At 42.2% G+C, this 16,831-nt stretch overlaps 1 protein-coding gene across 1 annotated transcript in view; it reads left to right on the top strand.

The window, feature by feature from the left end:
• Nucleotides 1–1,925: 1,925 nt before the first annotated feature.
• The window catches only part of SDAD1 (SDA1 domain containing 1), a 48,288-nt gene continuing 33,382 nt past the window's right edge, over nt 1,926–16,831 (top strand). The window contains exons 1-6 of the mRNA XM_089652304.1: nt 1,926–2,156; nt 7,544–7,648; nt 14,073–14,171; nt 14,644–14,754; nt 16,174–16,245; nt 16,324–16,424. Of these exons, the coding sequence (XP_089508430.1) occupies nt 2,067–2,156; nt 7,544–7,648; nt 14,073–14,171; nt 14,644–14,754; nt 16,174–16,245; nt 16,324–16,424 (578 nt within the window). The 5' untranslated portion in view covers nt 1,926–2,066. The remainder of the gene's footprint in view (nt 2,157–7,543; nt 7,649–14,072; nt 14,172–14,643; nt 14,755–16,173; nt 16,246–16,323; nt 16,425–16,831) is intronic.

A 16,831-nucleotide genomic window follows, 5' to 3' on the forward strand; every position in this document is an offset into this window, starting at 1 on the left:
TTTTTTTTTAGGATTATTGAGGCCCATAGCAGAAATGGAAAAATTGCTCTGGTCCATAAGGAGTGAACAAGTGTGAGAGATGAAGTGGTTAAAAGCCAGCTGCTACAGTGTTGCTGCTGATTTTCATTTTTTTCAAACAGACTGAAGCTTCTCTGTAACCAGTTGCCAACTGCGCTATATCTGAAGGACGGCTACAGTGCAACTGTATTTACCTGGTGCTATGGTGCTACAGTGTGGTTGTGGAATCCTGGGACGACATCCATGGATGTCATTGCAGAACCCGCCCCCCCTGCGAGCCCCCAGCAGCACACATGCGGCGCCGCCGGTGATCGTTGTGTCCTACGGACACAGCTGATCACGGGGTATGGTAAACAACCAATCACGGCGGCCTTTTACCATGTGATCAGCTGTGTCCAATAACACAGCAATCACCAGATAAATACAGTTGCCGGCTCTTGGCTGCACTTTCCTCATGCTATCACAGTGTGAGGAAATTACTACTGAGAGCCAGCAGTTGTCAGCAAAGGGATCAGCACTGATCATCACAGCACTGATGATCAGTGCCCAGCAGTGCCACCCACCTGTACCCATCAGTGCCACCCACCTGTGCCCATCAGTGCCAACCACATGCCCTGCAGTGCCACCCACCTGGCACTGGCACCATCAGTGCTACCCACATGCCCTGCAGTGCCACCCACCTGTGCCTGGCAGTGCCACCCACCTGTGCCCATCAGTGCCACCCACCTGTTCCACTCAGCAGTGCCACCTACCTGTGCCAAACAGTGCCACCCACCTGTGCCCAACAGTGCCACCCACCTGTGCCCTGCAATGCCAACCACAAGTGCCTATCAGTGCCAACCACTTGTGCTCAACAGTGCCACCCACCTGTGCCCTGCAGTGCAAACCACAAGTGCCTATCAGTGCCACCCACCTGTGCCCAACAGTGCCACCCACCTGTACCCTGCAGTGCCAACCACAAGTGCCTATCAGTGCCAACCACCTGTGCCCATCAGTGCCCACCATCAGTGCCCAGCAGTAATACCCACCTGTGCCATGCAATACCTCCCATCAGTGCTGCCCACCGATGCCGCCCATCAGTGCCACCTATCAATGCTGCCTATCAGTGCCCATCAGTGCTGCCTATCCATGCCACCTCATCAGTGCCCATCGGTGCTGCCTATCTGTGCCCAGTGCCGCCTATCAGTGCAGCCTCATCAACGCACATCAGTGAAGGAGAAAAATTACCTGTTTGCAAAATTTTATAATAGATACAAAGAAAAACAGGTTTTTTTTTCAAATTTTTTGCTCTTTTTTTGTTTATAGTGCAAAAAATAAAACACCCAGGTGATTAAATATCACCAAAATAAAGTTCTATTTGTGCGAAAAAAATTATAAAACTTTCACATGAGTACAGTGTTGTATAACCGGTCAATTGTCATTCAAAGTGCGACAGCGCTGAAAATTGGCCTGGGCAGGAAGGGGCTATAAGTGCCCGGTAGGCAAGTGGTTAAAGCAGGCAATACATGGGTCAAATTGCAAACGAAAATCGAAAACACCGTTCGTTCTGTAATCCGATGGCGCCACCAATGATTTTGAAAATCGGTTGTTTTTCACAAATTTTCCAGCATGCCTGAAAACAAAATGGGGAGGAACCACAAAAATTGGCCCGTGCCATTGCTCCACTAACAGAGTGAAAATTGGTCGATTATTCTTAGGTACGATTTTCAAACGCAAAATGGTTCGAAAATCGACCCATGTATGGCCGGTCAAACTGCGGTGTGTAAACCTGCATATTTCCATGGCAGATGCAGCTAGTGTAGTTAACAGTCGTCTCTTCTTCCATTCTGCACGATGTCATTTGTATGAGGCCACTAGATGGCGCCTGGACAACGTTTGGCCAGCCATGTTTGTCCCCTGCAGGTCCCCGTCGTGACGTCAGGATGTGTCCAACATGGCGGCGTCCAGTGCTGTAAACACGTGTGCTGGACAGTAATAGATCGGGCTGGTTTGATCGGTAATCGATTTATCGCCGTGTCAGTGTGAGAGCCGCCTTCACTGCCGCAGCCATGTCTGGGAGGAATAACAACAAGCTGCCCACCAATCTTCCTCAGCTGCAGAATCTGATCAAGAGGGATCCGGACTCTTATACGGAGGAGGTGAGAGAGGGGAATGGTGTCTACATACAGACACGGGACCCCTGATATCTGGGAGATAGACTAATCCAATGACACAGCCGGAACAAACAGCGACCTATAGGGACTAGCTGACAGGAATTCTCTGATGGCTAATACATCGTCATTTAACCCCTTCAATACCTGGCACTTATACCCCCTTCCTGCCCAGGCCAAGTTTCAGCGCTGTTGCATTCTGGATGACGATTGCGCGGTCATGCAACACTGTACCCATATGAAATTTTTATCATTTTTTTCACACAAATAGAGCTTTCTTTTGGTTACTCGCCGCTGGGTGTTTTATTTTTTGCGCTATAAACCAAAAAAGATCAAGCATTTTGAAGAAAAAAGTTTTTCTTTGTTTCTATTATAAAATTTTGCAAACAGGTAATTTTTCTCCTTCACTGATGTGCATTGATGAGGCGGCGCTGATAGGCAGCACTGATGAGGTGGCACAGATAGGCGGTACTGATAGGCAGCACTGCTGGGTGTCACTGACTGGCAGCACTTCTGGGCACAGGTGGGTGGCATTGCTGGGCACTGATCATCAGTGCCGATCCATCCTCTAACAATTACAGGTTATCGACAATACTTTTCTCACGCTGTAATAGCATGAGGAAAGTACAGCTGATAACCGGCAACTGCATTTACCAGTGATCTGCTGTGTCATTGGATAATGCTGATCACGTAGTAAAAGACCGCTGTGATTGGCCTTTTACCACATCACGTGATCAGCTGTGTCTATAGGACACCGCAATCACAGAGATCGCCGGGTGCGCACCCCCGCAGCCAGCCGTGGTGAAGCTGTCATTCGGCTATCTGTGGTCGGCAAGTGGTTAAAGCCTAACTCCAGTCAAGTGTTTATGAAGCTTTGAATACAGTGCTGAGAAGTCATGGAGAAGCTTCAGTCAGGTTTAAAAAACATTAAAGTCAGCAGATACAGACTGGTTGAACAGAAATATAGAAACACTACATGATTTGCAGGTGTGAAAGTGACGAGATGTTTTGCATTAAAAGCGGAAGTGATGTAATATTCTTTTGCTTCTGCTGTATGATGAGACACCTAGCTAACAGATGGGAAGCCTCACTTTCGTCATTCACTGCGTGTGCTGCTAGTAATATGGAGTCATGTCAGAGCTTACTGAGCTTCAAAGAGGGAAAATTGTTGGTGCCTGCTTAGCTGGGGACCCTGTGACTGAAGTTGCTAATTTATTTGCCGTGTCACAAGGTACAGTATCAAAAGCTATGACGGCATATACAGTTTTCCGGGAAAATGTCAACTGACCGAAAGAGACAAAGAGATATTACGCAGGATTGTGACCCGGAATAAGAAAGCAACTGCTGCAAAAGTGACTGCAGAACTCATTCTCAGTCCCGTGAGGCTCCGTAAGCTCTGACATGACTCTGTATTACTAGAAGCGCACGCAGTGAATGACAAAGGTGAGGCTTCCTACCTGTTAGCTAGCTGTTTCATCACACAGCAAAAGCATGTTACATCACTTCTGCTTTCAGGGCTGGTTCACACTACATGCATTCCAGTGCGCTTTTTTTCCTGCATCCAAAATGCACAGAAAGTGAGTGTATGTGTATATATATATTTTTTTTCTTACTAGAAGCCTGCAAGGCATTGCACCTGCGATCAGTAGGCCACGAGTGTAATGCAGGGCTTCTGTAGACTGTCAGGGTATCTGTGTGCTCATACATCAACAGAGAGAATCAATCAACTACCAGAGCATTCAACAGCACCCTGTCGAGAACTACAAACCGACATCTGCAAAGGTTCTCAGTGCTTGTACTTTTCCCATCCATAGATGGGATTGAATGTTGCATCCGGGTGGGCGAAGCCCTGCATATCCGCGTCTTTTATAAAATGTGATAGCGAGTTCACAAAGAAGATCCCTGGCCTCCTGTCACAGGGAGGCAATGGATCGGGGAGCTGCTGCAGGAGTGAGAACTTGTTCCACTATAAAAACAGGTGGAATGTGTTCCAAAATGTGAACTTATCCTTTAACCACCTTCCGTCCACCATATAGTACAATTGTCGGGTGCAAGGTGGTTCTCTCGTTCTGATAGGACGTCATATGATGTCCTTCCATTCTCACCGCGCATGCGCGGCGATCGCCAGTGCGCTGTGTCCCTCGGACACAGCAGATCACGGAAAGAGCCGAAGATGTTGGCTCGGTCATGTGATCAGCTGTGTCTAATCACAGCTGATCACATGTAAACACGGAAATGCCAGTCATTGGCATTTCTCTCCTCTCGAAGAGGAGAGGAGAGCCGGTAATCGGCTTTCCGCGGAGGGGACATGTACACTGATCATCAGGGCACTGATGATCAGTGTGCCCTGATGATCAGTGTGGCCCCAAAAGTGCCACCTGTCAGTGTCCATCAGTGCCAGCAGTCAGTGCCACATCAATGCCACATATCAGTGCCCATCTGAGCTGCCTTTCAATGTCACCCATCAGTGCCAGTCAGTGCCACCTATCAATGCCCATCAGTGCCGCCTGTCAATGCCCATCAGTGCCACCTATCAGTGTCCATCAGTGCAGCCTATCAGTGCCCATCACTGCAGCCTCATTAGCGCACATCAGTGAAGGAGAAAAATCACTTATTTACAAAATTGTATAACAAAAACTAAGAAAAAACTTTTTTTTTTTTTCAAAATTTTCAGTGGTTTTTGGTTTGTTTAAGAAAAATAAAAATCCCAGAGGTGATTAAATACCACCAAAAGAAAGCTCTATCTGTCTCAAAAAAAAAGATAAAAATTTCATATGGGTACAGTGTTGCAAGACCGCGCAATTGTCATTCAAAGTGCGACAGTGCTGAAAGCTGGAAATTGGCCTGGGCAGGAAGGGGGTATAAGTGCCCTGTAGGCTAGTGGTTAAAGTAGAACTTTACTTTCATTTTGGATAGAGTATGGAAGGGTTAACTCCTGTCAGCTTTTTTTGCCATCTCTGTCCCATTACCAAAACAGGAAGTGAGAGGACATCCCTCCAAAGTATGAAAATCCATGGTTGTCACCAAAACTAGTTTCCTCACTGGACGATTTCCACTCTATTCCTGTCTTGGTGACATTTGGCATTTTCTTTCACTCTCAGTGATGACAGTAAACAGGACAAAAAAAGAGGATGATTCTTCCTAATGGGAACACAGCAATAAAAACTTGACAGGTGATCTAATGCCTCTTCACTCTGTCTATATGTCTATAACATAACAAAGGTTTTGCCTTTTAGTTATACTTTAACATGTTTGTCTCCTTAGGGAGAATTTTCCCTATTTCCTGTCTCTGGTACAGCAAGGCAAGAAATGGGAGGTGCAGTTGGCACTGAGACAAAACAATAAAAGCCTTGCTAGACATGCTAATTCTTACTTTACCATAAATGTGCATGTTTTTTTTTCCTTCTCTGTTCTCCCCAGTGGTGTCACAGATAGCAACAGAAACCCAACAGAGTTTCTTATTCCCTTCCCTTCGCCTTATCCAAAACAAAATAAGGGCTCATGCACACATACTCAAAACAATGCTGCAATCAGATATGCCCCAATTTATTTCTTGTGGAGATGAATGCAGCTCTATTATAGGCAATGTGTCCATGTACATGGTGGAGTTTATCTTAATATTCTAGAGCTGCAGATAGGGAAGGAAAAAAATGCTTGAATCTTGCATTGGAAGAAGAGCCTATTCATGGCTTTTCTGCATATACATATATTAACATGTGCCTGTAAATCCATTTTTATGTGTGTAAATGCTGTACACACATAAACACAGGTACTTGCGCACCAGTACATGCATTTTTATGTTTTGTTTTTCTGACAGCAGGATCCTGCGTATTTGTGAGTAAATTAAAAACATCTGTGTGCATGAGCCCTAAGGCCCCTTTCACACAGTTGTTCCGTTTTTTTCATCTGTTCAGCCGTGTTTTTTCCAAGAAAAAAACGGATCAGTTCACGTCAGTGTTTCATCCCTTCACGTCAGTGTTTCATCCCTTCACGTCAGTGTTTCATCCCTTCACGTCAGTATTTCATCCCTTCACGTCAGTGTTTCATCCCTTCACGTCAGTGTTTCATCCCTTCACGTCAGTGTTTCATCCCTTCACGTCAGTGTTTCATCCCTTCACGTCAGTGTTTCATCAGTTCACGTCAGTGTTTCATCAGTTCACGTCAGTGTTTCATCAGTTCACGTCAGTGTTTCATCAGTTCACATCTGTTCTTCATCTGTTTTTCATCCGTTCACGTCAGGTTTTTCATCAGCTTTAGATCAGTTTACATCTGTTCTTCATCCGTTCACGTCAGTTTTATGTCAGCTTTAGATCAGTTTACATCTGTTCTTCATCCGTTTACGTTAGGTTTTTCGTCCGTACATGTCAGGTTTTTCATCCGTTCACTTCAGTTTTACATCAGCTTTTCATCAGTTTACATCTGTTCTTCATCCGTTTTTCATCTGTTTACATACTTTTTTTCATACATTTTCCTCTGTTCATATCCATCTACATCTGTTTTTCATCCATTCCGGTTTTTTTTACAGAAGAAAAATAGGGTTTTCTTCCGTTGAAAAAAACGGATGTTAGTGAATGCGAACATTAACGGATTTAACAGGTGATCATCCGTTTACATTCGTTAGTCCATAGAAATACATGGGTGTCCGGTTTTCTTCTGTAAACGGACTGATGAAAAATGGACATAGGGAAGGCCCGTGTGAAAGGGGCCTAAATTTTTTGGTTGGAGTTGGACTTTCCAAAACGATAGTTTTACATGCTATCCCCTACTGTAGCTGAACTTTCATACATTGGTAATGTATCCCATGTTGATGATTTAGCAGTCTAAACAGTGTTTCTTCCTTCATTTCAGATTGCTTAGCAGTGCAAGCTCCAGCCATTCCAGAGCATGTGCTTTCTTGTAAAGCATGACTTTACAAACAATTTCTGCTTCAGCTGGGACCAGCAGCATTCGATCAGTGTGTGGCTGTACTAGTTTGACAAAAGGTTTAACAATCAACCTTTGTCAGTCAGTGGCTACAGCCACTGATCAGTGTATTCTGACAGTGCTGGGTCCTACTGTCAGAATACAATGTTTTGGCTGGGGAGATTCCTCTATCCACGGACGAAATGGGAAAAAAAAACTAGCCATCCATGGGCAGCTTTATAATGAATTGGGAAGACCAGAACAGGGGTGGTATACAAAGACTGACATTGTATTCCTTCTAAGTATTTCTGAGGGCTTTTGCTTGATAATTGGAATTGGTCTCTTTTAGTCATCACTCCCAGAAGATGACTGAGATTTGCCAATTTTATTAGAATTAACATTTAATCTATAAGAACTGAAAACGAATTATAATCTTTTAAAAGTAATTCCTCGTGCCTTTCTTGTATATACAGTTTATTCAGCAGTACAAGCACTACCAGTCCATTGTTGAGGTTTTCAAGCTTCAACCAGACAAATCAAACAAAGAGTTGGCAACGTTGGTCATGTTTATGGCACAGGTAAGTCTTCTATCGTAAAGTAAATAATGCACTGCGCAAATACCCCACACTCTCATTGTGCAAAGCCGCAAACACACCCAGAGGATATCCGCTCTCAGTAACAAATCAAAATATAAATTTGTGTTGCGTTAAGTGTAAACAATCAATTACAAACAAATATGTTGATGATGTACATACAATGTTACATAAATAAATTCGTACTCAAATAAACATGAACAAAAAATATTTCAAAAACAGCCCATAAAAGTGTAAACCAGTCCCCTGGCTTCTGTGGTGAGTAGTGAGAAATCTTCATTCCAACATAACCACCAACGTGAATAGCCACCACTGTAATATCAAATCAGAGGCTTACCTGATCCTTAGACCCCCTTTTCTATAGGGGCTCATACTACGCTCAATGTATATATTCTTATCCAGACTCATGTGTCTTTATGGAACCAAATGCACCGCCCGAAACTCATCAAGCCGTCCCGATGTTTAGGGTCAGTGTTTGTTCATGTAAAATAAAGAGGTGCCTCTCAGTGCAGTAAAATACAACTGGTTTATTAAGCAGACAAAAATGCACTTACAAATGCAAAGAATAAAAAGCGTCAGTCCACAAAGATGGTCCAAAACGGCGATCCAACGCCTTTCTAGCCCCGAAAGATGTCTGGTTATGATGAAACACATCGGGCGGAGCCTCCCTTCCGACGTCATCGCGTTGGATCGCCATTTTAGACCATCTTTGTGGATTGATGCTTTTTATCTTTTGTGTTTGTAAGTGCATTTTTGTCTGCTTAATAAACCGCTTGTATTTTACTGCACTATGAGAGGAACCTCTTTATTTTACATGAACAAACACTGACCCTAAACATCGGGACGGCTTGATGCGTCTTTGGTGGTGCATTTGGTTCCACATAGACACATGAGTCCGGATAAGAATATATACATTGAACGTGGTATGACCCCCAATAGAAAAGGGGTCTAAGGATCTGGTAAACCTCTGATTTGATATTACGGTAGTGGCTATTCACGTTGGTGGTTATGTTGGAATGAAGATTTCTCACTACTCACCACAGAAACCAGAGGACTGGTTTGCACTTTAATGGACTGTTTGTGATGTGTTTTTTTATTCCTGTTTATTTTTAAGTCTTCTATAGTGTATTATGATATGAGCTTTTAACCTCTTCCTGCCAGCCACACTCATATATGCAGCTTCTCGGTGGGTGGGCTTTAACGCCAAGTGGCCACATATATGCGTCCCTATGTAAACACATTACTGCACTAAGAGTGTGCTCCCTGCACGCTTCCAGCACAGCAACCAGCGGGTACCGGAAAGCTCCCGATGCAGACTTGCAAGCTCTGCAGTTATGTGACTGCCAATCACAGTGGTCACAAGTTCGGAATGCCCACTGACATTTAGAACCTCCTAAGGGGCTGGGAGGCAGCGGTGGGAAGGGGTTAAGGGCTCATGCACCCAGATATAATGAAATACGCCTATCCGTACAAACCTGGGAGCAAGATTCTGCATAAAATATTTCTGTAATGTTTACAGATTTCTGCAATGTTTACAGATCTACAACAAATGTGCACTATTTAATGCTAGCAGGTTTGAGCCGCCTACATCCTACTGCTAAAGACACTAGGTAGTTTGAGCAGCTATGGGTGGAATTAGTGCTCTGGCAGTTCTGCTAGAAATCAGTTTTCCATCCAGTTCTTTCTGAAAGCCAATGGTTACAGCTGTTTCTGCTTGTGTATAATTTGAATAGCTCTTCCCACTGGCCATCAGGGCAGTCCTGATGGGTGATTGCAACACCCAACCATGTTGGCCTCTGCATCCCCTATATTTACATGTCCGCCCTGAATGAATGGGTTATTCATTGGTAGCCGTGCATGCGCATAATGACTGTCCCTGTTAATTGAGTTTCTCATTAATTCAGGGCTGAGCTGACATGTAAACATTAATTGTGCATAACCATTGGTGGCAGTGCCCACTGATAACACTGCTATTTACATGTCGGCCACTGCCCCTTAGCAACAAAGGATGTTAGAAGACTTGGGCCTCCTGCAGGGGCAGACTGACAACTCATGGGGCCCCCGGGCAATAGGGGATCATGGGGCCCCTGTGTCCTTGCCCAAACTAAAAAAAGCCTATGAAAAAGGTACCAGGGGCATCTCATGGGGCCCCCTACTGACCCAGGGCCCTCGGGCAGTGCCCGAGATTCCAAATGGTCAGTTCGCCCCTGGCCTCCTGCCTTCTAGCTCCTGCTGCCTATTATTCTTCACTGCTAGTAGGCAGGTGGCCAATAAAATGCATCTGTGTAAAATAATTTTTTTCCGGAGCATTTATTAAACAGCATTTGTAGAATGATACAAAGTATTATGCCACTATCAGTGAATCAGCTACATGTTTAATCCGGATGTAACACAGTACACAGGAAAACAAACCGACAATATATACTTGGCAATATCTCACTTGTGGATGCAAATATGAATATTCTCAAATTGCCAACCATTAGGCTCATATTTTTTTCAAATTTGTCCAGGCACCCTCTATGATGATAGATAAATTGCTCTGTTCTACCAGTTTAAAGGCTTAGTTCAGCTTTGGAACATGTTACAAGACTGAGCCTTTGAGAAAGCCAATTCCGGTGGAACGTAAAGGTGGGTAGTGATGTCATCATGCTGGGTGGAGTCAACACCATGTTTGGATGCCGAATCTTCTAACACTGTTTTAGATGCCTATGGTTCTTTTAATACACGTGAGTGCATTTTCCCGTTTTTAATAAATAAAAAAGGAATGGCAAGTCGGCACTATTGGTTTTCTGTGCTTCCTTTATGCCACCCTCATCCCTGGGAGATTGGTGAACCACATTTCAAGAGGAGTGTGAGATAAACAGTCGATATATGCTAAAATGCGCATTTGTCCTTTGGTATGGTGGGGTCCATCAGACCAGGTGAGAAGACACCTAAAATGTGTGGTGAAGGGCACTTGTGATTTTTCAAGGTGGAGAATACATTGTGATTTTGGAATACTGAAGGAATGTGAAGGTGATCAAGAATCTCACAGGAAGATTGGATGGGAATACAAATTTTTTTTAAGTTTGTTTTTCTTTTTTGAAGATTTAAACATATATTTGACTATATGCAGTTCAATATATCACCTGATTTTGTATTTATATTGTTAACTTGATATATTGATATTTAAGGAATAGAATTGTTTTGAGGAGGCACTTCATCTATTTGGTATATCGTTAAGGTAAAAAAATAGGTATAAAAATTGGAGTACAACAGCGCTAGGTGTCTAGTAATTATTCAAATAAATGAGTGTATGGATTATAAAGATAATTAGTTAAGCTGCTAGCATAGAAAGTAAACCTCAAAAAAACTTTGGATAATATGTCATAAAATATGCAGCGCTCATAAACAGGTCTCAAGAACCACAAAAACCTGATAACATACAATTGTTCTAAATTAAGTATACCATTGAATTACAGGAGTTGCAATTACAGGAGTTGCAATGGGGGCAAAGTTTGCGCCGAGCCTCGCTAATCTATTTATGGCTTATTGGGAGGAAGAGATCATCTACTCCAGGGATTGGCCACATCTGTGTTTATATTGTCGATATATCGACGATATCTTCCTACTTTGGGATGGGGATGAATCCTCCCTTACAAATTTTTTCACAACCCTTAATTACAACACTAATAACATTCAATTGACTTTCCAATATGATTTCCAAGAAATTAATTTCTTGGATTTAAATATTTTTAATAACGGCACAGGGCTATCTACCAAAACTTTCTTTAAACAGACTGATCGAAACAGCTTTATTCCAACAAATAGCTGTCACCTCCCTAGATGGTTGAACAACATACCTAGGGGCCAATTCTTGAGGGTTCGTCGTAATTGTGATAATGTTGAGGATTTTATCCAACAATCAAATATCCTTAAAAAGAGGTTTGTGGAAAAAGGCTACAATGATAACACTCTACAGATAGAAATTAATAATGTTCAGAACACCAATAGAGAGTTGCTCCTGTCTACTGGGCAAATAAATAAAAACACAAATAAGGACAATAGGTTCTGTCCCTTTATCACCAATTTCTCTGCCCAACACAAAGATGTTGCCAAGATTATTCGAAAACATTGGTGTATTCTCAAAAGTGACCCAGTACTAGGTAGCTCGCTACCCAACCTACCAGAAATCACTTATAGAAGCGCTTCCTCTCTGAGGAATAAACTTGCTCCAAATGTGGTTAATCCACCGAGACAGATTACGTTTTTTAATCGAAAAAGTTTCTTCCCATGCAACCGATGCATGTTATGTGTTTGTAATGGCGTTCACAAATCACCTATTTTTACCTTTTGTTCTCGCTCTACTGGCAAACAATACACAATAGACTCTACTATCACATGTAATAGCCTCCATGTTGTTTATCTGCTTGAATGTTCCTGCGGAAAACAGTACGTTGGCAGAACTACCAGGAGATTGAGAGATCGGCTACGTGAACATCTCAAAAATATAAAGAAGGGTTTCAAAGAACACTCTGTATCTATGCACTTTCGCCAACAACATAACCGGGACCCTCATTCACTTAAATTTATTGGTATTGACATGGTCCATAAGCATTGGAGAGGAGTCCATAAACGTAGAGCAGTCTCTAGGTTAGAAACAAAATGGATCTATTTATTACGTACATCATCTCCTTTAGGCCTTAACATTGAGTTGGACATCAATTGTTTTATTGACACTAGTTAATCTACATTTATCTTAATTTTTTTAATATACTTTTTTTAGACATGCGTTGCTGTCAGTTCGTTTTTTCTTGTGAGGTTTGGCTGCTTTATAATGTTTTTTATTGCCTTCCTTTTATTGCCTTCTATTATTATATTAAGTATTTTTACTACTGTAATATTTTTACTAGTGCAATCCGCATATTTTATATCTGTTGTTCCTATGGTCCTCTGATGCGTTTTGCCATGTGGATTTTATTCTATTCACATTTTATTACTGTCTATTCAGTGTTTTTTTATTCTTCATTGTCATTTAATCATATGTATTTAACTTTATGTATATATTGTAGTCACATGCGTTTTTGTATTGTTAGACGTTTGTCCATTATACCTTAGCATGACTCCACAGTTTGTCTTTGCTAGTAAGACTCAGGTACATATGGCGCAGTTTGGGAATGTTTGATATGCATGGTCGTGCTGCATATATGGCGGGTTCCTTTATTAATTACTTACCCTATGTTCCTGCGTTATGCTTATATGTTTATTCACCGGGTGTAATACCTGTCCGAATATTTTCCATCACAATAACATATATGCATATTAATTTATGTTATTATAGGCATTTTGTGAGCCATGTCCACAGAGGCATTTTTTATTTTTATAGTTATTTCCCCATGCTTTAACAACTATATACACTCTGCACACAGGGTTAGTGTCCCCTTTCTGCCCAATTGCATGCTAATGGCTCCACATATTTGATTGTCCCCATCTGTATCCCTTAACATGGGTTTCACCTTCTTCTGTCCATCTGCATTGTTCCTCAAGAAAATGGCCGCCGTATGAGCGTACTGCGCATGCGCGGCTTTACCGCAATGACGTCACCGGTGCGTACTGCGCATGCGCACCGCGGATTATAAAAATGATCGATTTTCCTGCAATGCACCCCCTTTGAAAACGTGTGTGTGACACGAAACGCGTCAGTGAGGTGCCCCCCCACTGTCTGGACATATCTTTTAGCTGCCCCTTGTTCCTGTGACCTTTATTTGTAAGTGTGGTTTTTCTTATCATTGTGAATTACTACATAATAAATGCAATACTACACTATCAAAGCTTCTGGCCTGTGGCTCTCTTTTTTGGAGGGAGCCTGGGCTTTTTGAAGGTGCCTGGTTCCTCTTGGTCTCCTGTGTGTTGCTGGCTGGCTTGCTGGATTCATCTCCTTATTGGCTGATGTGCATCTCTGGAATCATCGTCCTGCTGTCCTGGGAACATGACATCTAGTGGCGAGATATCAGATGACATCATCCCTTCCAGTGGCTTCCTTTCAGAGTACCAGGAGTAGGTCTTAATTACTCCATGCTCCATGTGCTGAGATATCTGGTTAGTGCAAACTTCTTTCAGCTTGTCCAACACAAGAGTCACGAACTTTTTTCCGGTTCTCCAACCGTGGATGCACCACAGAAGTCACGAGTTATATATGCTTTATATTCAATGGTATACTTAATTTAGAACAATTGTATGTTATCAGGTTTTTGTGGTTCTTGAGACCTGTTTATGAGCGCTGCATATTTTATGACAAGGTAAAAAAATGTCCACCTTTAGAACCATGTACTGTATGTTGTCATTGAGGTTGACTAGAATAAAAGTAGGTATAAAACATAAACTGTATGCCCTTGTAGCTAGAATGCTAATCACCTGTGTTTGTTTTTAGACTGCTCACTGCTATCCACAACATCTGGAAGACTTTCCACAGCAGCTAAAATCTATACTGTCTACACAGCATACAGTAATGGATTCAGACCTCAGAATGGTAATTATTTTTTACTTAAAGCAGTGTTAATTCCAGATCTGGCCTAGATTTGTACTTTGCCATGATCTAGGACCATTTACCTAAATCATCTTGATCTACTGTTGATATTAAAGCTGGACCCTTTAAAAGGAGTCCTCATCTTAGAATTTGCCCTCACTCAGCAGTTTCTCCAAGTCAGCTAATTTTTAGTGATTAGCTAACTGAATATTTGTCCCGGATCGATTTTCCTGGTACATCTGTCAGTCAAATACGGGGGCTGGCTCTGGTATATATCACAACAGCATGTTGATATTCTGGCAACGTACATAGAAAGAAGCACGGTGAAACCCTTATTTAAATATAACTATCCATATAAAAGAATCCAATATTGCATGTGCCACTTTTATTACTGGCGGGGAGGGTCCTCTGTCTGGGGAATGTCTGTGCATTAATACACGTTATTTACTCAATTTATTGCTTTTTTTTTTTGTAGACTCTTTGCAAAGCTCTGATAATGTTAAGGAACAAAGATTTAATAAGCCCGGCAGTACTTCTTGAGCTTTTCTTCGAGCTTCTCAGGTGCCATGATAAACTTCTAAGGAAGGTAAAGCTATTTGTCACTTGAGATTTTAATGTTGTTTTCCTGTCATCAAAAATGTGTGCCAATCAGGTTAAACTCTTACAACTTTTTGACACCAGCAGCTGTGCTAATCTCACAGTTGCTTGTGTGCTCTGGGAAGAATCTGTGCAGATGCTCCAAGCACAGAGCATCACGCTGTTGTTAGTATTTCATTGAAATGTCACAAGTAACATTTTTACAAGTAACAGTCGTTGTAAAGCTTAATTTTTAAATAAATTAAAATAACAAACTTGTCTACCTGCTCTGTGCAATGGTCTTGCACAGAGTAGCCCTGATCATCCTCTTCTGCGGTTTCCCGCTGGCAACTCCTATCCTCTCCCCGTTGCTGAGTGCCCCCGAGCAAGCTACTTGCTCTATGGGCCCTCGTGCGTGCGTGCTGCTTGCTTCCGAGCCAGTCCTGTATGTCCATAAGACACGCAGAGTGTGGATTTCCCCGCCCCCTGCTCCCTCTTCACTGTTGATTGTTAGCAGCAGGAGCCAGTGGTTCAGCCAATTATGTGTCTCGGCCAACGAGGAGTCCGAGACCCGGTATAGCCGAGGCTCCGGTGCATAATGCTGAATCACGAACAGGCTTTGATAAGTATTAGGGGGGCTGAGGGGGGAGCTGCACACTGAAGGTTGTAGGTACTGTGAATATTTCCTATACATGCACCATTTAGGACATATTTACTTTAGCAGCACTGGTGATGTCACTGGTGCTTGTGCACTGCATTCTCAATAGATGATGTTCCATCCTTTGAGAGATCTATGCTGTGGGTGAATGACGTCACTGCAGCTCGGCCAGTCAAACGACTGCAGCCTGCGAAGCCGGAAGCACTCTGTGAAGATGGAAGCGACAGCGCTCTGCTGGAGTGGAGGGCTTTGTTTTCAGGTAAGTCTTTCATAATGTGCTAGTATGTGATGCATACTAGCACATTGTGCTCTTTACTTGCAGGGAGAAGATCTTGTTTTATTTTTTGCAGTTTTACTATCGCTTTAAGTTCAATTCACCACAGCAGCATTGCAGTGCGGTAGTTTGCGTTACATCCTGCTGTGCTGTACAATATTCTTCAGCGCTTACTTCTGAAATGCAGTGGTGTGAGCTGGCACCATAGATAAAAAGGCAACCTACCTTGTCTTTGCATTCGGACTGCACTGGGAAGCCTTTCCCAATGTAGATGGGAAAAGTTTTGTAATTTTTTTTGTGGACATTTTTATATTAGGATCTTTGTGATTTTTTTTTTTTACGTGGACTTTCTTTACATTGTTATTTGGCAAGGTATTGTCTCCTATATTAAGTGCAGCACATTGTTGTTTACTGAATGTTTTATTTGATGAACACTATCACATCTGTGTCTTCATGGTACATTTGTATCTGTTTTATTTTTTTTTTTTTTTTTTTAGACTTTATATACTCACATTGTGACTGACATCAAGAATATAAATGCAAAACATAAAAACAATAAAGTGAACAGCGTAAGTACTTTTGTGCAGTGGACTAGCATGCACTTCTGTTGTGAGCAATGATCTAACTCCATTTATTGTATTATCCAGACTCTGCAGAACTTCATGTATACAATGCTCAGAGACAGCAATGCAATAGCAGCCAAAATGTCATTGGATGTCATGATTGAGTTATACAGGAGAAATATCTGGCAAGTACAATTCCTTCTTTTCATTGTTAAAAACTGTTTTGTTTTCATATTTGTGTATATTTACAGGACATAACTTTAAATGTTAATTCATATAAGAAAATCATTACAGGGCTCACTTTTTCTCCAGTCTTCATCTAAAAGCAGACCTTTACCACCCAAACACAAAATTGAACGGTGCCGGTAGCACTGTATGCCTATCTCGAAATGTTTTAAAAGTTATTTTGAAAATCAAATACTTTTTCATAAACTTTTTTTTCCTTCTACCTCTTGGTTTCCTTGAGGCACCGATGAGATAGCCCCAGACTTACAGGTACCCTCTGGGAAGACTACGTCACTAGTACCTCAGGGAATTCTGGTCTAATCTCGCTCATGACACTGTACAAGATCTGGGGTGGTCTATTATTGAA

This window comes from Staurois parvus, unplaced genomic scaffold, assembly GCF_062004578.1.
Source record: "Staurois parvus isolate SC_StPar_1 unplaced genomic scaffold, SC_StPar_1.0 ptg000679l, whole genome shotgun sequence".
NCBI lineage: Eukaryota > Metazoa > Chordata > Amphibia > Anura > Ranidae > Staurois > Staurois parvus.